This window comes from Paramacrobiotus metropolitanus, unplaced genomic scaffold, assembly GCF_019649055.1.
Source record: "Paramacrobiotus metropolitanus isolate TYO unplaced genomic scaffold, Prichtersi_v1.0 Parri_scaffold0000004, whole genome shotgun sequence".
Lineage (NCBI taxonomy): Eukaryota > Metazoa > Tardigrada > Eutardigrada > Parachela > Macrobiotidae > Paramacrobiotus > Paramacrobiotus metropolitanus.
Window position 1 is genome coordinate 3,087,639 of NW_026570224.1, and position 21,738 is coordinate 3,109,376.

Consider the following 21,738-nt stretch of genomic DNA (forward strand, 5'->3'; position numbering starts at 1 on the left):
TTATACGCATAATTTACTCGTATGTTTTAACGGAAGCCTTAGGTAAGTAATATATAAGTCTGGAGCATTTACATCCAGTGCTTGTTTATACAATAGATACACATTCAGTTAGAGAAAAGTTTTTAGACTGTAATTTGTAAGGCAAGCATTGTGTGGCTTGTGGTCCACCAGTTATTAAATATTGCGGCTATAAAAACACATACAACATATTTATTCCAAGAAAAGCATTATATAGCTTTCGGCGGCCGCAAATATTATATTACACCCTTCCAGTGAGCCAAAAGGTCGATATTTCTCCTTTTCCCTGTAAGGGGAACATTTCAACGGGTTTGCCTTTATTTACGATTTTTCAAGGTTAAGTACATATTACAGCTAAAAGTAATAATTTCTTCAAGAGTACCTTTACGTTCAGCAAGCCCCTGCTTTCTGTAAGGAAAGAACTGTCTAAGAGATCTTTGGTTGCAGAGCTGATGTGAATTTTCGAGCCTGTACAAGACCGGTAGTCATTAACCTTCGCCAGCCGGTAAGAGCTCCAAGACTTAATATTAGTTTTTTTTATATTGTTTACCTTCGCCGTGGGATTCCATTCTGCTGGCTGTGTTAACTGTATCACCAAAACTGAAAATGTAATACATGAATAATTTATTAAATAAAAAAAAACGTATACATTGTAACATTAGGTAAGACTCAGTCAGTTAAGCACTTACAGGCAGTACCGCGGTTTGAGGGAGCCAACTACACCAGCCACGCAAGGCCCTATATATGCACAAGAGTGCTAAATAGCTACTAATCGTAAATACAGATATGTATTATTATTTTTATTACTTTGAACTTTTCATTCGTGCTTTGGGCTTTTGTAATAATTTATACCTAACCATATTACCTGAGTGTATTCCCATACGTAAGCAGACAGGATTGCGTTCAGCAGGTGAAAATGAGTTGGCCGCTGTTGCGATCAGTTTAATAGCGAGTCTGGCAATCTCCTTTGCATGCTCTACCATATTTCTTATGGGAACCCCGCTGGCAACCTTAATTATGAAAAGTAATCTATTTTATTCAATGCAGTTAAGGAAAAGAAGAATATTTTCCAAATTTCAGATTTTGTGCTGTAAACTGTGACATTTTTATAACTTTTAAAGCTGTACAGAGGTGTTACATGCAGTACTTCAACCAGCTCGGAGAGGTCACTTACCATGTATGAGTCAGCAATCGTTTCCACTTTATATACCGCAAATTTGGAAATCACGACATCAAATTTTGAATAAATTTCATTTAAAAAATGAACTATCTCAATGGGCTTGCAGATGCTTGAAATGTTTTCGAACTGAGGAAGGTCACTAAACGCAATGGTAACGGAATCGAACACTTCCGGAAACAATTCTTCCTTATTGCGAAGTTTCGTAACGAGGCTCCTGAAATACATACATTAATTAAAATTATGGTAGTACATCAGAAATAAAATACAAACGATCTGCGACTATTACACAGGCATTAATTCTCTCAGCAATGCATCAACTTTTTCGCGTTCATCCAGTAATTCCTGTGATCGGTTATAAACCATAATCTCCAAATCCTCGGAATAATGTTGCAACCGATTCATCATGCTGATAAGTATATTGCTCGGCGGGAAGTATTCTGCTGTTAAATTGATAAATTTCCGTAGACTTGGCCTTTCATTTGGGTTCGCGTCCAGACATGAGCCCAACAAATTTCGAAAGTTTCTTGGTATCTGATTTAGAGCATCCAGATGAACCCGGGCAATGTTTGGAGTCTGGCGCAGTTGTGATATCGCAGCTATAAAAAAACTGCTACCATTTATAAAAGGTCATTAAAGTGTTAATAACTATTCTAACAGCAAATTCATTAGTTTAATTGTACTACTGCTCTATAGGTTTTGTATAAGGAAATTATAAACAAAATTTTATGCGCGTAGTCTGAATACTTTTCCTTTTTACCTCGAACGCTCGGACCATCATCCAGCAGGACATCCATTGGACAGTGGAGTGACAAAATTTCGTACAACACGATTCCTAAACTGTACATATCGCTCTCTTTTGATCCCGAAAGTCGGGATTGCACCACCATTTCCGGACTATACCACAACTGAAGTGTATTGTCATCGTTAGCAACATTTCGTCTCGTGAGCAGCTTTGTGGCGGATGTTGTTCCGGCTCCACAAAGTTTTATAGTAAACCGCTTATCGATGATGGCCATGATCGTAGAAGGACATCCATGATAATGCAAAGGTGAAAGGTGAATATGTTGCAGGCCCTAATTAAGTCCATTCAGCGGTATATTTTGGAGAATATTGCATGAGACAGCAGAAATACTATTACAGATTGCTAATTATTGTATGACTGACTTCGTTGTAAAATCAACTTGTTTCTGCTATTTGGTACTAAAAATAATAGACACAGGTAGCAGTATTTTAATTAGCTATAGTAAACACTTAATTCAATGTCCTTTAGTAATATAGTACGAGCACTCAAGTATGTTCTAGTTACTGTATGCTATAACAATAATTTTAAAGGTAACTGCGTTGCGTAATTTGAACACTTTTGAAGTTTGCTGAAGTGGTAAACAAAATCTATTCATAGAAATTTTAAAACAGTAGTCCAAGGTATTAAACGACATGCTCGTATACGCAGACTTCGACTTTTCGTTGTATGCTTGTCGCAATTTGGAACATAAAACTGTCATAGTACCCGTAATACATCCCACATGATGGATATTTGCAGGTCGATCTCTAAGGAGAATATATGTTTATCCAAAAGCATCCTTAATGTTCCCCGTGTGCCAAATTGCCACACAAAGCACAAATCATTCTGGCTAGCGATTGCTCCGTAAAATTTCGCAACATTTTCCTGTGCAGTAGAATTCCTGATCTGCAACGGAATAATTAATGTGCCACATTCAATCCACATTTCATGTGTGCAGTATCGTTCATGAAACGCGACGCACGTAGAAATATTAGTAGTTTAATTTAGTACGTGGTGTCACTGTAGGGCATGCTTCTCTACCAAGCTTTATAATAATATTGCAAGGATTCAAGTAATACATATGTGCGTTTTGGCATTGTTCGCCCTTACGGAAGTCACGATGTTTCGTAATCTTTTGGAAGAAATGACACTGTTAAACGGTATACTGCAAGCGCAGTGTTCTATCCAAACGATTTCATCACCGTAAAATCGCAGTTTTTGTTGTAGATATTCCGGGACTACGCTATTGGAATCGTGAATATTATCGGTCTGCCGGGTCACCGAATTCGGAATGCGAAACCCACTGACGTCCGGATTGAGTGCTTTGTCTGGCAAGAGCCACCACAAAGACCGACTGTCTCTCCAATCATAATACCAGCTACAGGACAATGAGAGATAAATAGCTTTAAATAACTTCATACAGATAATTAGTTAGCTGTTCGAAATTGCGTCCAAAACTAGCAAAAATTTAAAATCTAAACCTTATATGTCTGAAATGTTTCATACCAGTAGGACACAATTATAGCAGCCAGCAGCACAATAAATCCCCCACAACAAGAGCCGGCAATTATGGCCACGTTCCTCACTAAAATAAACTCGAACTTGCGAGAACTGTGGATAAGGGCAAATTGACTGGAGCGATCGGCAATAAATAGTGTGTCACTGAATTAATCCAATCGGTTGATAGCACCAATCACATAGTAAACTATAACGTACATGTACAGTGTAATAATTATTACAATGAGGACCTTTAGAATCTATATTACGCGTTATTAGTTAATAATTTTCGATATTTCAGTGACACATTCATTTCTCACAGTTGAATCTTTCAGGATCAAGCTACCGCTAAATTATTTATATAAATCATCGCTGATAACTGTAAATCATTGTTTGTGAAACTCCTTACGGTTGTTATCTTCACACTGATTATTCAGGAAGCCGCAAAGAGGACGATTCCTAGGGGGACCGTTGTTACCGCGCCAAGTCTTTGCCAAACTGGAGACCGCAGCAAACTGATTTTTTGACGAGTAATAATGCCATGCCGGCTAAAGTAAACGGAGTTCTTAAGACACAAAGAGATCGCGATTTATAGGCTTTATACGTTCAATTAATACTGCAGTACCAATCAAGATCCAAAATAAACTGTTGTCATTCTGGCCGTAAATATCTCTGATACATATCTATCTATACGTAGAAATACATTATTATACTAACTGATTATGCATCAACATTCCCTTTTTTGCTTATCTAAAAAGCACTACGCTGTGCAACTGAGTCTGGCGCCTAATAGACGCGTATGTTTATGTACCATATGTACAAGTAAATTTTACATACCTGTGGCTGTGACATATACGAATATAAATATTACATTTACGTGTTCTTACCTCTAACTCTTTACTCGAAGTATTAAGTCGATACAATATCACATCACTAGTCCGCATGCCTGATCGAAAAATATTGCAGGATCACTGTCAATAAAAATAATTCGGCGGCAGACCAAAAATATCCACCGAACAGCAGCGCAAAAATAACGCGCGCCTCGTTACCTTGCTGGTTGATAAAAAAACTCCTAGATTCTAAATCAAATGTCCGGTTTTGAAATTTTTGACAGAATAATACGCCATCCATTCTCTCCATTTGATCTATTGAATCGTTCATTACCTACAGAGTAAAGATTAATGTAATATTGGATCATGAAAAGGTTACCACACTTATCGACAACTACAAACAGCTAAATTGGTACGAGAAATAAAATAGAAAAAGAAATAGAAAATAGAAAAATTACCATGATTAGCGTGGACATCACTTCGTATGCGGCAATGGTCAGATCGTTTTGCTGCAAATTTGAGAGATTTCTTAAAACGCCGGTTTCTTACGCTATCCGACTACAGAATATAAAGCAAACAGGCGTTTGCAACAGGCAAGTGTGTACGAATAAACTATAAAGTATAATATTTTGCAACAATTTTGTAAGCAGACACGATTGTGCAACTCCTTAATAGCATAACGTAACATCCACTACGTGGTGCATTCTTGTGCGGGTAGCATTGCAGTATCGTACAGGTGCTTGCTCTCGCCTTTAATTCTTCCACGGTTTTAATTTTTACCTTTTCATCTTCTTTAAGCGGATGTTGATATGTTGTTGCCGTATGGTTAATAATGTTTTCCACGAGATCACTGATACGGCCCCAGTCCGCATTCGGATTACTCAACAAAATTACTGACTGATATGCGTCGAACGCTTCCTGCGTAAAAACTGACTTTTAGTGAATGCAGAAAATTACACAAATACTAGCCGGTGAAGATGAAAATTAATTAACCTTGTCAAACATGTCGTGATATTCCCATGAGATGCTGCCCAGGGTCGGTACTTTCGTTACGACTGGAGCAATAAAGATCTGCAGTATCATAATATTTTGTTGACTATGAGATCATGGAAATCAGTATCCAGTATAAGGCGCTACATATTCTAAGTCCTTCTACAAAATATCTACTGATGCGTTTTACTTACAAAATCTCCATTGGTCATGTTTTCGCGAACCGCTTCGATCTGCAAGGAAGAATTGGAAAAATGTGCTTATATATTAGCGCAATATTTCCTTGAATTCTTTATTACTTACCATTATATCTCTTAAGACACTTGGCCTCGAGAACACCAGTATGACTGCACAAAAAAACACGTTAATAATTCTTAGTATAACTTCTAGGGACACTCCACGTTATCAGTTTTGGGGTGCTATGATACATCATACCACTACAGCTGTATGCACATTTGCAAAATAAAAAAGCTGAGTACTAATCAGTATTTTAGCCAACATAAAGCCATATGCTGCGTATGTGTTGTATTCCTTGTGAAGTTTATCAAATCAACAAATTTCTCCCAGTTTATGGTTTTTCTGTTAGCGGCTAAAGCTTTTGTGCTCTATATTTGTTTGCTGCACAGTATTTAATTTATCGATTCAAAAGTTCACAATAAAAGATGCTTAGAATTATACTTTTTAATTTTCTATGTTGGAAAGTGACTTTCAACTGAGCCGTTTAATTTTCTACTGTTTGAAAGGAACTTTCAATTGAGCCGTTTGCAATTAAAAACAAATTTTTACTTGCTTCCTTAAATCCTTTATACGTTTAAAGAATCAGGCAAACGTATCTGTACCTCGACTGCGAGATTTTGCTTCGCGGAGCATACTGCCGTAGTGTGTCCTGTTGCTTACGGAGTCGAACGTGGTCTTCAGAATATTATAGGAATCCACTTCGAGGGCGTCTTTGAAGTTCACACACGCCACAGCATAGAACCCATTCAGACCGGGGTACTGCGACAACGTATCGCAAAAGAACGTCAACGTTTTCCAGGAGAACGTATCTAATAACTTCTTGTTAGCCAGTGCTAAGCTGGGATGATCCGGTGGGCCATACGCCAGGACTGTGGGAAAGCGCTGCTTGTTGGTCAATGATTTATCACCCGCAATGCTGTCAATTATCAAAAAACATTTATGTTTGATAAAACGTAAAAGGCCGGCACTGAGAGAGCAACAAAATAAAAATATCGAAAAATGAAAACATACTTTACATTATAACTTACGTTGCCATCAGAGGTACATTCCACTCTGTAAAAAGACTTCGGTTACAATTTGCATAAACATGCATACTGCCATAATTTATTATGTTGTATCATGTCAAAACTCAACTAACGAATGTTAACACTATACATACAGTATGTCAAATGCAAAATATGCGCTGAGCAGACAAAAAAATAATTTCCAGCATTATCGTAACCATGAGATTTGCTTAAGGTATTTTTAGCCTATGTAATCGTATTAATCTCTAATCTTATAACAACCTGATTGTAAGAGAACTTGGTAAATGATTAATACCCACAGTAGTTAAATTAAATGAACATAAAATAGGTTGTACAAATAGGTAAAGCGACGAGATAAAGGCAAAAATAGACCGCAAAAACATCAAGGCGTCAACTCCACAGTTTGCACAAACCAATACCAGAAAAGGTCAACTATATTGCTTTTAATAAGCCAGTGCGGCTAGCAGGACGGTTGTTTTATTCTAGAAAACCAAAACTCAGAACCATTGTAAATTTGTAACGTGGTAGTAATTATTAATTAATAATCATGAAACGAGTGTCTTCCAATTACATGCATACAGATTATACCTCTGGCAAAATCTCCCAATGCGACAACTTCCTTACTGCATCCTAAAAAAAAACAAAATACAAAATAAAACAAAATAAAACGAAGACTCATTCAGCGAGTTTAGTAGAAGTGAACATTGACATTTTGCAAGTTTGCTCGTTTAAAAATTTAAGCAAAACAGAATTTATCGATCCAATGGACATCAGTATCCACTGTAAACTGTACACATACGATGCACAAATTATACATTAATTTTATAAATAACTAGTACCGGGAGAAAGCAAAATTGTAAAACCATCCAGTTCTCGTATAAGTCTATCCAACTCTCCAGCCACGGTAAACATTTTTGCTTCAGCGTTGTCGCAAATATAAGATCCATTCTCATAGATCAAATGCCGAATCAAATTGTACCTCTCAAAAACTAAAGGATATTGCTTTTTTAATTCAGTATAAGCAATATCATAGGCCGGCTGTTGAGCATAAAATCCGTAGATCGGATTGTTTCCGATAATGACGGTTACCAAGTTGACGTTGAATCCGTGCACCATATAAAACATTGTAAATAATCCACATAAACTACTTATCGGCAAGCAAAAAAGATGTTGCATTATCAGTGCATCTGCCGTGGTAATCACGCTGCGCATGCCGATTAGTTATTGCCTTATTTGAATTAAACTGATTTTCGAAAAAAATTGTATCCACACCCTGAACAGATCGACAATCAGACAAGAAATTGAAGTAACATGTTCTTTAGGTACTTCTTATCAGTGTGCATTTATGCAAAACTATAAATAACAGGTAACATCACAATGAATAGTCAGATAGCTGTGTCTTGAAACAATCGTTGCAATGCAATAATCATCAGCTTGCACGTATGCTGAAGTAATAGGCCGTTGAAGCCAATTCTTAAACGAAAATTAAGCACGGTAGAATACACCTACACGAGTACATAGTAGTTATACACCATCGACTTTCCTGCCTCTGCAGGATGGACATGATGCGGGTGTTGCAAATGATCCAAATTAATACCTGTCATGGGAAGGTCTGGAAGGTTTCGCTGCACCGGAAATCGGTTGATAGTCGCTTCCTGTTCCTTGAATGGCCATATTATGATCGTGACTTGATCTGCGCATTCTTGTACTGGCGGAAATCAAAGTGCAGATACATATTGTTCACGCACACAGTATCCGCTAACGCAGTAAATTAAATCTACAGGCAGGTAAAACTGTTGTAATTGTGCAAATAAAGGTCGATCATCTTTACATTCGCATGATACACGTATACACGTATTCATCCACATATAATATGAGAGCCGAATTAACATTTTTGAATATGCAGCTCTCCAATTGTAATCTCAAAAATATTACTCAAATTCAGTTGCCCAACTCTAATAAATTAGACGACTAATAATGAGATTATCCCGTTTTGACGTAATCGCTGCATTTGTAAGCGTTTAAAACAGTCACAAGTTTTCTATAATAAAGTCAGAAGAAATTCCTTATTTTTTCACAACTTCAGTCGGCGGAAATGGAGAACCTAATTACATAAACATTTCGTCTAAATCCCGAAAGCGGTGCTGTTTCCATGACGGAAGCCACATTCCCGTGTTGAATCTGATGTTAATCAGCCAGCGTAGATACTCCGTCGCTTGGCCCTCGCCTGCTCCCCACCGTATCTCCTATCTTCCCGAATTCGGTGATCAAGCAAAAGGCTTCAGACCCGAAAGGTCACAGTGTTTCGACGCCTAATGTACACAACATCGAGCCTTGGGCAATGTTCCTGTACCTCGTCACTTTATCGTGTTCTTTCGACACTCTTCTACTCAATTCACACGTTCGTTAACGATGATATAAAAATAATTGCACTACGCTGGATTCTTTGTAATGCGGAATGCGAAGAGAAACAATATGCAACAGTAGACTATTTGTTCCATAACATGATAAAAAAAGCGCAACATCGAAGATACTGCACGATCGCGAAGTAACACCAGCCGGAAGGACAGATATATAGTTGCGGTTCCCTTTAGCCTTTAGGCCAACCTTTCTATTATACTGTCCCCTTGTTGTTCGAAGGCAGCGTTCAAGAATACCCAAAAAGTAACAAGATCTGTTTCTTAGTCTCAGTCAAAGGCACCCCAGAAAATCTAGTTGTTCATGGCCGCTTGATAATCTGGTAAATTGCGATGCATGGAATGCATTTCACAGCCAATATTCCATGTGAATAGCTGAAACGGTCTTGAAATTCGTTTTCAACAATATAAAGCTGAATTTCTGCAAAGCTGATATACAGCAATAGGTTGCGGAATGATTCGCAATCTACTGCATCTTCAAAAGGTCTTGGTCTGTAAGTGCGTTTAATTTAATTAATTTAATTAAGTGCGTGCGTCTAACTTAATTTTAGAGAAGACTCATCTGCAAAAGCTTAAAACAAATTTGCTTATACCTTTGTCCCTAATTGCAGTGGTCAGCCCATGTAACCGGTTATTGACAGTCTGCCTTGAACTTGTAAATATCAGTTTTGTCCTGACATCCCGACAGTTTTGTGTCCCGTCTTCATGCTTTTCCCCCAGGATATTTTATTAAAACCCCTGCGTTTTCACCACTATATTCCGGATGCATTTTTCACATAATTAATAGCACACTGAACATTACTACACTTCAATGGCAGTGTAGGAATTAAAAGCCTTGGCATTAACCTTCCGCAAGAGCGCGCCCAGTTGCCTTCCTGGTCCCACCTCGTAAGTCTGGGGAAATTCTTGCCCTTGTCCGAAGTCATAGAGATTATGCATGATCTGCTCCCATCGAACGGGACTAACCATCTGGTTCAGTAACAGCTTGACAATGCTTTTAACGTCAGTATACGGTAGCGTTGTAACATTGGAGAAGACTTTAATTTTTGGCGGGACTAATTCTGCGTCGCGCAATGTATTATAAACTTCATCCCTCGCCGGTTCCATTAATCGGGTATGAAATGCGCCGCTGACATTCAGACGCTTGACAACAGTTATATCGAACAGTTTCTGATTGGCCTCGATGAAATCCAGAGCCTGTAAATAAACAATAGGGATGATACCAAATACAGTAATTAAACGCCAATCCATCAGTGAACGCCCCCGGGAAATAAATAAAAAAATTAATCTGTGATATATTATGTCTCGCGTATGCAAAAGCAGAACAATAACATTCAAGTACAAAAGGTTCAGCGACATTTAACAATGCAACATACAGCTCATGACTATCCCGTTGTAAGCGATATATGCATCTGTGATCCCTTGTCATGCTCTAATGAATCTTTTTTGCGCCGAGAGGGATTCCAAGCGACGATGTACACAAATTACCCGCACGAATAAACAGAATGCAAATAACGAGCGCACCTAGATTTATCTAAACCCGTGTGCACGCGTAAACAATGACAAATTTGTGATTTACCGAAGTTACACCGTTACACGTCGCTTTCCTTCAGAAATATTCCAACACTGACAACACAAATCGCAGATGTAATTATTATACAGGTATTCGAACAGCGAAATAAACCAGTAAGGCAGGATTAATGCTGAAATGATTTCTCACAATTCATAACGAACAAACAGCGACTTTCAAAATTAATGATAAAGCGAAAGCCATTCGTATGTTTTCCCAGCACGAGCACCATGAGCAAGTGGTTTGCCAAATTACGCTGGTAGGTAGGGGTAAGGGTAGTTTTACTAGTGAAAAACAAGTCAACATAGGCTTACCAACAGAAAATTTTTAACAACGACTCGGCTTTTTCGAAATTTTTAACGGCCTTTAAGTACATAATCGATTGTGGTTATACGAAAAGATCAAAGAATCACTACGATTGTCTTGGAGCAATCTCAACGCTCATGCATTTTGAAATTACCTCAGCGTTGCCGGCTAATACTTTCAGGTCAGGATGTAAATAATTGGCTACACCGCAAATCGGCTTGTTAATCTTCTTCTTTTCTTTGCACCATTTCTTCGCGACCTCCATAGCCTGGCCAAGAATGGACTTGTGTGTGATCTGCACCGTCATCATACCGCCATGGACCAATTCCGAAGCTGCCTGCATAGCCTCAGCTCGGGCTTTGACAACCTTCAAAGCTAAAAACTTCTCAATAAGCGGTCCATCGGAGCAGGAACAAACAAATTAAGAAAGAACATCACGGATTTTCTCTTAAAAAATCTGCACACTGTCACTTCCAGGTGGCAAATTACTTGTAAACTAACTAAAATACTAACCATTCTCGAAGGTAACGGAACCGGCAAAAACCAAGGCAGCCAATTCACCAACGCTAAAACCGGAAGTAGCCACACAAGTTTCAACTGCCTGAAAAGCAAGTAAATTTAAACATTTATTTGCAGATCCTGTGCTTTTCTTTAGTCCATGAAAACCGAAAACAGACACAGAAGATTAGCAATAACATTCAATTTTTGTGGCTACCGAAACTGCACTAACTCCGACAATCCAAATTCTAATGCATCTGATGCGAAACTCAGGCACACGGGAAAGCTACAAGCTACATGGTAATGATTAGAACGCGGTTTGAAAACTGATAAAAAATTATGCTGTTCTTCTCGCGGACAAATTGCGAACGAAAGAAAACTGTTTATAAAGGCATTTTGATGGAGCCACTGCGCCACGATTTTAAGCTACGAATCATGTAAAGACGGCAACTTACCATAGGATAATCTTCTTTTAGTTTTTCTAGTGCCGCAATTTCCGTAACAAAAACAGCCGCTTGACAGTTGACGGTTCGCGCCAGCTCCTTTTCCGGTCCTTGTAGGCACAACTTTAGCAGATCATAGCCCAAAATATGATTGGCGGCAGCATATATCTCCGCCACATTCGGATATTCCAGCAACTTCCTCCCCATCCCCACAAACTGGCTACCCTGTCCGGGAAAGAGCACGATGCTGGTCAATTTCGGGTCAACATCGGGCCGCATTCGTTTGGCGCGCTCCGTGGGTCGCATTTTGCTAGGTCGTTGAGGAATTTCCATATCCAGAGGTTCGTGTAGATGTTCGCGGTAGTCAGGCTGACTTTGGATCCTTACCGTTTGGCCCTGATGTGCGTTCGGTGGGACTAAATCCTCCAAGTCCGCATCGTACGGCAGGGCAAACGGCTGCATCTCCGGATTGCTCGGGTAACTGGGGCTGTAAGGGTCGCTAGTGTCGTCATCCGCGACCGATCGTGTGCGCGAACCCCGAGCAAGGTGCTGGGATGAAGTGCTCAGTGTACGCACTACCGAAGCCGGCTGAGAGCTAACCGCAAGGCAGTGATCTTTGAATGCGCTGGAATGAGCCTGGCATTTCGAGGCTTGAATTGCGACAAAAAGCGAACGGACTACTTGGCGTACCCCGTGCATCTCCGCGAAGGAGAACAAATAGGATTAGGATGGGAAGAATGGAGTTCAGACAAGCGTAGAAATTAGAAATTCGCAGGTACTGAAGGTAGGTGCAGAACTTATCACAAAAACAATTCACAGCATATCACGAACAAAGTTTTAGTACTTACCAAGTAGTTAAAACCGTAAAAGTGGTAAAAGTACTGTAAGTAATTACAGTGTAATTAAATTTTCTAAATATACACTGGTAATAACTTTGTGATTTTTTGCTGAAAAATACCGAAAGTGTTAAAGAGATGCGGATTTGTTAAAGCACCTGTGAAATGAGTTAGGCTTAGCTTTTAGTAGGGATAACCGCCACCCGCAATGGGCAAGCGACCGGAAATCCTACAAAAATCGGTTTCGTACAGCTTTTCAACTCATGCGATTTTACCAAAACATCATTTCTTCAATGACAAGTGATTCTACTCTTAAATGCAACACGCGAACAAAAAACCCATCTTATTAGTTTTTTGATGCGCTATTGGCTATTGCTATTGTCATTCACAACGAATAATTCCTTATTTTGGAAAAGACCGGACTGATTGCTGCGAACAATCGAGAGAAAATCGAGGCACTGTGCACAGTCCGTTCACTGCAAGTGCAGACAAGTTGATGGTCATTTGGTGATGTTGGATGATGATCGAGTCATACGAGAAATCCTTCCGCCATCGATAATCATTTTCCAGTTGTGCTTGAATTTTGGAAGGATTGTGATTTTTCATGCCCATAAATAATTCTGAACTTGTCCGTCGCAGTGGAGAAGCTCACTGAAAAGTAGCTGGTGCATGTCATCGTTATCATGAATTATCCGAATTTCTATCCACACACATACCCATATTACGATGCTAGTGGATACTACCCAGCAGCGAATCCTTGGCCATACGCCGCGCAGCCGACTCCCACCGTGTACCAGCCTACTCAGTATTTCACGGAGCAGTATGTGAATAAGCACAATGTATTTCACCCGCCCCAGGAATCCCGCAAGCCCGAACGCGTCCTGCATCAAATCCCCATTACGGAGGCCGTTCCCCTTCCCAGTGATCCCTTTCCGGGAAGCAGTACTAGCAGCACGGTGCAGCCTTCGACGCGTGCGAGCAGTGACGCAACGGCAAAGAAACCCTATGCGATCGGGAAAGGCAGCACGCGCAGCCAAAGTCTGGAGGCCGAGGGAGCACCGACGAAAGGAAAGAGCACCAAAACGCAGCCCCCTGCTTATCGTTTTCTTCCCTACGGAAAAAATGAGGAGTGGAAATTGGCGCCTAATCGTGATATCCTGGTTGTGGACCCGAAAACCTCGTCGGCTGCGCCTGTCAATGTGATCAACCTGCGGAAGCCATGTGCGAGTGTCTCCATGGATTACACAGCAGTCTCGCCTCCCAGTCAAACACAGGCACCTCAGAAATACGAGTCAACAGTGTCTAACCGTTTAAGTATGGGTTGCGGTTTATTTCTAAATTTTTTTGAGAAATCCGTTGTCGATATTACATCGGATAGTAACTACGATAGCATACATTATATGATACCGGCACGACTTATAAAAATAAAATTGATTTCTTTAAATAAACGAACGTATTAGAATTAGGCACACTGCTGTGGGAATCCTAAACTGAAAGGTTTTATTATTAACGGTTTGAAGTGCATGTAAATGTGAATAATCATAAGCTTATTGAAATACAGTTTAATACGGGCTTTGACTTATGTATTACCATTTTCCTATTTTTTTCCATTGTCGGGTATGTTGCTGGTAATTAAGTCAATGTTTGAAATTGCCGTGAAACTAAAGTAAACAGGTTTATTGTTATAACTTTTCGGCCTGTTATTTAGAGTTGTCCGGCCCCGATTCCCTAAGCAGATCGCACAATTCCGCAGCTCATTCCCAAGGCATCGGGAAATATTTGCTCCAGAAAATGGGATGGTCGGAAGGAAAACCTCTGGGACATCCTTCAAATGCCTCCTCCAGTGACCCCGAACCGCTTGCCGCGAAGCTGGGACTGAAGTTAAACAAAAAAGGCTTGGGTGTGCCTGATGGATACGACGGAATTCCGGAGAAAACCTGCGCTTTTCTAAATGATAAATGTCGTGAGCTTGGTTGGAAATTACCTCAGTACGTCCTGGTCAGTGAAGATGGACCGCCTCACCAGAAATCTTTTCTCTTTAAAATCATTTTGAATGGCGTCGAACATTCGGCAAATGTACCAGGCTCCTCCAAGAAAATAGCCAAAGCAAATGTAGCAAAAGTTTGTATAAATGCTCTCTTTAATTCGAACACTGCCGAAGGAAGGGATGGGTCTTTAAGGCCGAGCTTTGGATGTTGACATAATACGAGTATCGGTCCGATTGTTGCATTTTATGAACTTATGCGCTCTTATGTTTTTGCATCAACATTTGAACAAATGAAATTGTACTCTGTATAGACTATCCCTGTGTTAGATTGATGAACTTTAGTATAATTCCTCGACTTACCAGAAATTGCAGTAAATAAATTATGGATTTTTATTTTTTAGTAAATTAAGTCCTCGAAATTAAATTAATTCCTGAATGCTAAAAATAAATATTTTTCATGTATTTTCCACCGGTTTGTGTACCTTATGATTACCTGTCTTCGTTGTTTCACGGTTTTTCACCTCACCGTGATTGTTCATCATGCCGACAGTACCAATCCGGCATACGTTGACTATTAATTACTGTACTTACTGTAGGCTGGGTAATCTGTCCTTTTGGGAATAATTTGTTATCAGTTTTCTTTAGTAGCACAACGTAGAGGCACTTGTTTCTCTCGGTATTAAACGGTGCTGGTTTCCGCTTGACGGTGTAAGTTAGGAATTTGCTGCGGTGATTTGAAACACATATCTAAATTCTAAACATAAGCGCCAAGCTTGGGGATCAAAGTGCGCTGCACATAAATCCGTTTCGCACTTTGGTACTGAGTGATTTTATCAAACTTTACTTACAAGAAACGTAAAATGTAGAGCTTTTTTCTGCATTTCAATTTGGGCTGAAACAGCTCGTTGTGGTTTTTACCTTTATATATCACTCTGCTGTAAGCGAAAAAAAATGCGGATTTCAGATTTTGGTGAGCATTTACATTATCTTTTATCTTAATTGAGGTTTTCCAGAAATTCATAACTTAATTTTAATTTAAATTGTATGTTATTGCAGTAATCATCGCTGTTCTGTGCACCGTGCAGCGGAATGTACAGTCACTTTCACCAATTCCCCCGGACGACAGAATTGATTGCGCACCAGGTATAGCCGCGCCGACGGAGAATCAATGCTCACAGCACTGTGTTTTCGATAAAGAAGCTGGGGATAATACGGGAGCGCCATCGTGTTATATGCACCCAGACACTCACAGCTACCGCTATGCTGGGAAATCCCAAGCAGATACTGCCGGCTGGACGGTGGTTGACACAAACCGGGAAACAGTCCGACTGGAGCTGCAAAGCAATCTCTCTTTCACTACCGCCGGAGCTATTCGTGCTCTGGAAATTGAATTTGAGCGATACTCTACGCGGGTGATGGGCTTCCGCGTAAGTATGATGTTCGAAATTCCGTTAAATAAATATTAATAACAAATTTTAACAAATTTTGCATACTAAATAACTATTTGAATGTGGATGTTGTTTGCGATCGCGCGATCACTTTTTTATATATTGCGTTTTTAGTTTTTTTTAATGCGGAAATTCGTGAATTTACTTTCTGTTGACACCAGCACCCGGTATTTTTAATAGATAAGGGATGCCGATTCTAAAGGATTCCAGGTTCCCAGATCGATTGTCAAACTGGCCATTCCGCGTCGCCTAAACAATCCTTTCTACCGTGTGGAATATGTGACCGACACTGCAAAACCATTTAGCTTTCGAATCGTGCGCCGGTCCACAAATGTTACTCTGTATGTTCATAATTTTTCTAAACAACTGCTGACATAAATAATGATGAATTACTGTTCTTTATGGTACTCAGATTGGATACATCCCTTGGTGGTATGGTCTTCGAAGAAAAGTTCATTCAGTTTGTGACCAAACTGGCATCGAAGTACGTCTACGGTCTGGGAGAAAACCAGCAGACATCCTTCCGCCGAGAATTCAACTGGAAAACAGTTCCGTTGTTCTCACGAAGAACGCCGGCTAATTTTCAAGAAGAAGGTTAATATCACAGTATCACACCGGCTAATTTTGTTGCAATCGTAGTTTAAAGCATTGCATATTGCAGGCCACAATTATGCCGGTGTCCATCCGTTTGTGATGGTGGCTGAAAAAGAAGGCAACGCGCACGGAATTTTCCTCCTGAATAGTAACGCCATGGGTAAAAAAATGTTTATGGATTATGCCCATTAAATCCTTAACCTACACATGTGTACATGTTGCAGAATATAAGCTACAACCGACACCGGCGCTGACCTTGCGAACATTCGGTGGAGTCCTGGAGTTTTTGATCTGCTTTGGAGCTACACCAAATGATGTCATTATCGAGTATACGCAGGTACACAATTTCTTGTATTATATTATCATCGAAATTAGCTTTAATTTTTCTAACTGAATTTGTTAAGATTTATTTAGCAATGACCGCTTAAGCAACGAGAAAAGAGGAGTTACTGTAATTAAGTAGATTACTATTGTGCAATACTTCTACAGACTATTGGACGACCAGCTATCCCACCATACTGGGCATTAGGTCTCCATGAATCCGCTAAAGTGGAAGATATGGAGAAGGTTGTTACCGCTGTGTCTCAGGCTGGCCTGCCCCTTGATGCTCTGCACGTTTATGCGAAACGTAGGTGAAGTTTAACATGTGTGCGTACATTTATAGTAGACAATGGTTTTTCAGGCGAGAGGTATGCCATAATTTTTTTTGTTTAATTTAATAGCATCTGACCGAGAATGGAGTGTGACAGTGTACAAAGAAGATATAAAAGCGCAGTATCGTCGACTGAAGGCTGCTGGTGGTCACGCCCTTGTGGTTGTGGTAAGAAATTAGGTATTCAAGACAAGTAATTACCGCACACCTTTGTCTCCACCTCCACCGCACACCTATGGCTATGTTGACTGTATACGTATGCCTATAATGCCAACTTTCACACGTTTTTATGTTCATTTTGAGTTAACCGAGACTGTGATTATATTGGTTAGTTTTAATATATGTATCAAAATGTTTTCAGCCACCACATATTCGGGTGGACTCTGAAGATGAAGAAGTCCGAGCAGCTTATCAAGATGGCCTTTGGAGGGATATTTTTGTCAAATGGCCATCATCAGTGCAGAACAGCTCAAACAATTCTGATATTTCTCCAGGATCTATCGGTCCAGGTGGTGTCTTCTTAGGCAAGGTCGGCAAAGAAGGATTTTTCGATGCATTTGAATGCGATATTGTAACACGTTTCTATATTCAAATTGTTGGTGGGGTTGTAGGATAAAGCTGACCAGACAGTGGTCTTTCTGGATTTCTTCAACCCACGCGCTGCCGAATGGTGGGATAAATGGCTGACGTTATTGCATAGGAGTGTTCCCTGGGATGGATTCAGATTAGGAGACAACCAGCCGTACTCCCATGGCCCGAATATGTGCTCCCGAACCTGCCGGTTGGAGCTTCCGGATGTAAAGCCAGCCGCAGGTGAATGTTCGCTCAGCTAAAGAAACTGTGCTTCAAAGCCGCAGTTAATTTTGAAGGTGTTTATTTATGTGGGCTACTGGGCTTTGATTTTTTATCGAAGTCATGATGCAATTTTTATTATCTTTTATTTACTCTTCCGTTGAAAAATTGGTTTTCCTATTCGCAGTGCAGTTAACTGGTGGAGCTGGAAATTCTAGCGGCTTGTTATCGGATGGAACACTCTGTATGGGAACCGTGCACAACCTGAACAATTCATCTGTGTCGCACTACGATGTCCACAACCTTTACGGCCTAACGCAAGCCATCATCACCAAAGCGTAAGCTGCACATTTTACGATACAAGTAGTGAATCTGGAACGGAAATGCACATAGTACACCCGAGACCCTTGACAGAACATTACCATTCGAATCGGTTTATCGAATTGTTTGGTGACCTATTGCATCTTCATTTAAAAATTTTCGGTTACAAAACTGTTATATCTCTACTGGAAATTTGAACGCACTCTTTGAAAGCAACAACGAAATAATAAAAACCAAATAATATTTTTGTTATGTACTTAAGTGTCGCTGAAAGACTGACCAAAAGAAGAAGCATTGTCTTCACTACTTCCAACTTCCCAACAAGTGGGACGGTTTCGGCCATTTTTATGACATCCACGTTGGAGGGTTCATTTGCTAAAGTCGTCCGCAACTCCATAACAGCTGCATTTAATTTCAACATGTTTGGCATCACAGTCGTGAGTCCTACTCATAACAATGACCTTAGTTACTTCTTTTTGTGAATTGACCACTTTTTTAAATTGGTGATGCTCAGGCCGGAGCAAATGTGGAAAGTGCTCCCAGCGATGAGTCCCTTTGTCGGCGCTGGCAAGTGTTCTCTCTCTTCCACGTTCTGCCCAAAAGTGTGGCCTTCAAGTGCTTAAAAGATGGAAAAGAGCCGTATTCGTCGGTGATCAGCGCCACCAAGAAAGCCCTTCAAGTGCGCTATACGCTGTTGCCTTATTTATATACGCTGTTCTTCCACGGTTGGATGGAAGGTGAAGCCATTATGCGGCATTTGATCTATGAGTATAACTGGAAGAATCACGATCTGGGCATGATGGATGTGGATGATCAGTTCTTCTGGGGATCCGCGGTTATGTTTGTGCCGCGATTGGATGATAGTCCGAAGCGCAACGCTTATATTCCTTACGATACGTTCTACTGCATGAAGTCTGGCAAAGTAAGTAGACTATATAATAATATTAGTAACAAAATCCCTAAATTTTTGGGGCATCGAATACCTTGTTTTGGATTTTGTTCCCTTATATGATACTTATTTGAATTACCCGATCTGCGCATTGAACCTTGCGGTCGCCGGTACCCCGCAAGTAAATGAGCCGAAATCCGTGATCTTCGAAACGAAAGGATTGTTTTTGATAGAAAATTGTTGGGAATGGAAGCCGGCAAGATTTGGACATTCCAATTGATGAGATCGGTGTTTATCTGCGAGCTGGCTACATTATTCCGACCCAACCGCCGAATGATGCAAAAAACACAAAGGAACGGTGAGTTCGTGTTGTAACACCTTTTTCTTGTTGGGTGAATTCAACTAAATTAAAATTTTAAAGGTCAAAGTTGCTCTTAAGGCTCTAATTTTATAAAAGTTTGCTACTATTACGACTTCGCATTCTTGCACATTAATTTTAGCAAATACTTGCTCATACAGTTTAATGTTTTTGGTAAATTTTTAAGTGCAAAAAATGTTTTAGGAGACGGCAGCCATATGGTCTCATGGTCGCTTCTCATATCCATACTGATGGGTCAGTTTCGGCCAACGGTAACTTTTGGATGGACGATGGGGAAACCACAGGTGACCTATGCCAAGATTCGGCACCATCGAACTACATATGCATGGGAAATTTTGCTTCCGAGTTTTTAAGAGTTATTAGTGTTTTACAGACACCATCGAAAAGCACGATTACATGTCATGGTTCATCTATAATCGTTGGAAAGAAGGCAATGTAAGTTGTCATTAAATTACAGTAACTCCGTAATTAAGCCCAAAAATTTCGCTACGGACCTCTCTTTACGAAATACAAATTACAGACTGTTTTGATGGGCAACATGCACATTTTTAACTGACCCGAACGTGTTATTGCCCTTTTTGTTTTTCGAGTTGTTTGGACAGCCAGCAGGTATCCATCGATCGTGAACGTGGATAATTTCCTTGCAAATTTTTGTTTATAGCACAGCCGGGCGTTGTTGGATTACGATATTGAACGTAATGAACTGGGCCATACGGAAGATCTACACTTTGGTTTTATTACTGTTTACGGATACGAAGGATGTGGTTCGCTGGATGGTGTTATTCTAAGACTGGACGGAACAATAATAACGGAGAAAACCGCCAATACTGTGGACTGCGATGCAAAAACAAATGTATGTATTTCCTTAGGACATTGCTTGTAATATTTGTTGTTTGTTCACAGAGTAGAAGCGGAGGAAGTTGGACTAGAATATATAAACTTTGTATAATGCTTTCCGTTATAGATTATGATGATTAAGATGAATCTTCCTTTAAATCGGAATTTCAAGTTGGAGATTATGTAAGTGCAGTTACATATCGTTGAATGATTGAAATATGTACAAATATAACAGACTACACCAAATGGACATTGACCGCCTTTTTGGTATATTACCTCGTATACTTAACTAGTAAACTTAGTGTATGCTTCAGTTACTGAAATGCGACTGTCAGCTAACAAGTTGCGTTTGCTGTTTTTAGACATAAACTGAATTAGGACAATCTGCTCCTGGACCAAAACTATATAATAATTTCACTCCGCCACATTGCAGGAATTTTAAAGATATTTAGACTGTCGTTTGTCAGCTATTCCAAAAACTGTATGAGGGTGTTACGACATGGCACCACATTCTAGCTGCGGCTAACGATTTTATAATAAAGCAGAAAGTTGCATAACCGCCGTAACCTCCAACAATTGTGTCAATGTGCTGCTGCTTACATAAGGCTTAGCGCAGCTTCTACTTACCCGATCGCTTGGATCAGAGTCTCCTGAACTACGCTTGCATGGATGCATGTGCAGCACTTATCGAATGCATAGCGCGCGGACATCCAAAAACAAATCTTATGCCGTTAAATTTGCATTTCATATCTAAAGCGAAGCGACGCTTGTAACATTTGCGATTTAATTCCGACATATCGTTATTTGTAAGCTAGTAGTTTTTGCCACTTTCTGCTTCTTTCTGGCGGCTGCAGCGGTTAAGTGTTTCCAGTACTTACAGTATTGTGTACTTACTACAATTTCGCAAAATCTTCGGTAGAAAATGCCGCATTATTTTGTTCCTTCCGCATTTGCTTCTTCCATACTCAACATTTAGATGCTGCGTCGGTATCGTAGCGTTCGAATGTTGTTCATCCGGTAGGTCGATATCTACTTAACCACCGCCCCAAGGAGTTGTAGCACTTCGCATACGTTATCGTATTAAATTTAAATACGCTCGGGCTATCGTTTTATAACCGTTTATACACAAAAATTGGCCAATACTTCTGATTATTATTTCGCTGGCCTATCGGAAACTGATTTTTCCAATTCTTTCCATAGAGAATATTTGT

The 21,738-nt window shown here is 39.9% G+C and overlaps 4 protein-coding genes across 5 annotated transcripts; 2 read left to right on the forward strand and 2 right to left on the reverse strand.

Moving 5' to 3' along the window:
• Positions 1 to 28: 28 nt before the first annotated feature.
• Positions 29 to 8,791, reverse strand: LOC129602641 (atrial natriuretic peptide receptor 1-like). Its single transcript, XM_055501719.1, has 23 exons — positions 7,398 to 8,791; positions 7,147 to 7,188; positions 6,562 to 6,586; positions 6,136 to 6,449; positions 5,600 to 5,643; positions 5,491 to 5,529; positions 5,300 to 5,377; positions 5,087 to 5,224; positions 4,765 to 4,815; positions 4,526 to 4,640; positions 4,364 to 4,422; positions 3,886 to 4,024; positions 3,486 to 3,564; positions 3,090 to 3,357; positions 2,706 to 2,885; positions 1,956 to 2,271; positions 1,485 to 1,794; positions 1,193 to 1,412; positions 884 to 1,028; positions 708 to 756; positions 569 to 618; positions 401 to 486; positions 29 to 304 (listed from the first exon to the last, which is right to left on the reverse strand). The coding sequence occupies exons 1-23, from the start codon at positions 7,768 to 7,770 to the stop codon at positions 260 to 262; spliced, it is 3,165 nt and encodes a 1,054-aa protein (XP_055357694.1). The 5' UTR covers positions 7,771 to 8,791; the 3' UTR covers positions 29 to 259.
• Positions 8,792 to 9,696: 905 nt separating this feature from the next.
• LOC129602591 (probable malonyl-CoA-acyl carrier protein transacylase, mitochondrial) lies at positions 9,697 to 12,750 on the reverse strand. 2 transcript variants are annotated; one of them, XM_055501653.1, is made up of 5 exons: positions 12,641 to 12,750; positions 11,805 to 12,570; positions 11,365 to 11,452; positions 11,006 to 11,226; positions 9,697 to 10,172 (listed from the first exon to the last, which is right to left on the reverse strand). In XM_055501653.1, exons 2-5 carry the CDS (start codon positions 12,489 to 12,491, stop codon positions 9,777 to 9,779), a joined length of 1,392 nt encoding a protein of 463 aa, XP_055357628.1. In that variant the 5' UTR covers positions 12,492 to 12,570; positions 12,641 to 12,750; the 3' UTR covers positions 9,697 to 9,776. The 2 variants fall into 2 exon arrangements, 1 of the variants encoding a protein (XP_055357628.1); XR_008692425.1 differs by adding an exon at positions 10,352 to 10,601 and having other exon boundaries at positions 10,076 to 10,172; positions 11,805 to 12,742.
• Positions 12,751 to 12,910: 160 nt separating this feature from the next.
• Positions 12,911 to 15,042, forward strand: LOC129602711 (uncharacterized). Its single transcript, XM_055501821.1, has 2 exons — positions 12,911 to 13,942; positions 14,337 to 15,042. Exons 1-2 carry the CDS (start codon positions 13,312 to 13,314, stop codon positions 14,825 to 14,827), a joined length of 1,122 nt encoding a protein of 373 aa, XP_055357796.1. The 5' UTR covers positions 12,911 to 13,311; the 3' UTR covers positions 14,828 to 15,042.
• A 358-nt stretch (positions 15,043 to 15,400) lies between these two features.
• On the forward strand, positions 15,401 to 21,454 carry LOC129580625 (sucrase-isomaltase, intestinal-like). Its single transcript, XM_055471233.1, has 19 exons — positions 15,401 to 15,585; positions 15,672 to 16,042; positions 16,244 to 16,404; positions 16,476 to 16,657; positions 16,725 to 16,817; positions 16,882 to 16,994; positions 17,147 to 17,285; positions 17,380 to 17,477; positions 17,671 to 17,838; positions 17,921 to 18,122; positions 18,289 to 18,439; positions 18,685 to 18,859; positions 18,937 to 19,344; positions 19,545 to 19,669; positions 19,874 to 19,974; positions 20,064 to 20,125; positions 20,352 to 20,543; positions 20,655 to 20,710; positions 20,890 to 21,454. Exons 1-19 carry the CDS (start codon positions 15,567 to 15,569, stop codon positions 20,903 to 20,905), a joined length of 2,832 nt encoding a protein of 943 aa, XP_055327208.1. The 5' UTR covers positions 15,401 to 15,566; the 3' UTR covers positions 20,906 to 21,454.
• Positions 21,455 to 21,738: the final 284 nt, after the last annotated feature.

Coding starts and splice junctions, on each gene's coding strand:
- LOC129602641 (XM_055501719.1), bottom strand. CDS start 7,770: ATGCGCAGCGTGATTACCACGGCAGATGCACTGATAATGCAACATCTT. Junction 5,378..5,490: donor ACATGACCAATGGAGATTTT/GTAAGTAAAACG, acceptor ATGATACTGCAG/ATCTTTATTGCTCCAGTCGT. Junction 4,641..4,764: donor TGATGTCCACGCTAATCATG/GTAATTTTTCTA, acceptor TTTACTCTGTAG/GTAATGAACGATTCAATAGA.
- LOC129602591 (XM_055501653.1), bottom strand. CDS start 12,491: ATGCACGGGGTACGCCAAGTAGTCCGTTCGCTTTTTGTCGCAATTCAA. Junction 11,227..11,364: donor TTCCGTTACCTTCGAGAATG/GTTAGTATTTTA, acceptor AGAAGTTTTTAG/CTTTGAAGGTTGTCAAAGCC. Junction 10,173..11,005: donor TATTAGCCGGCAACGCTGAG/GTAATTTCAAAA, acceptor GTTTATTTACAG/GCTCTGGATTTCATCGAGGC.
- LOC129602711 (XM_055501821.1), top strand. CDS start 13,312: ATGAATTATCCGAATTTCTATCCACACACATACCCATATTACGATGCT. Junction 13,943..14,336: donor AACAGTGTCTAACCGTTTAA/GTATGGGTTGCG, acceptor CCTGTTATTTAG/AGTTGTCCGGCCCCGATTCC.
- LOC129580625 (XM_055471233.1), top strand. Junction 16,043..16,243: donor CGCGGGTGATGGGCTTCCGC/GTAAGTATGATG, acceptor TATTTTTAATAG/ATAAGGGATGCCGATTCTAA. Junction 20,544..20,654: donor ACTGCGATGCAAAAACAAAT/GTATGTATTTCC, acceptor TTTCCGTTATAG/ATTATGATGATTAAGATGAA.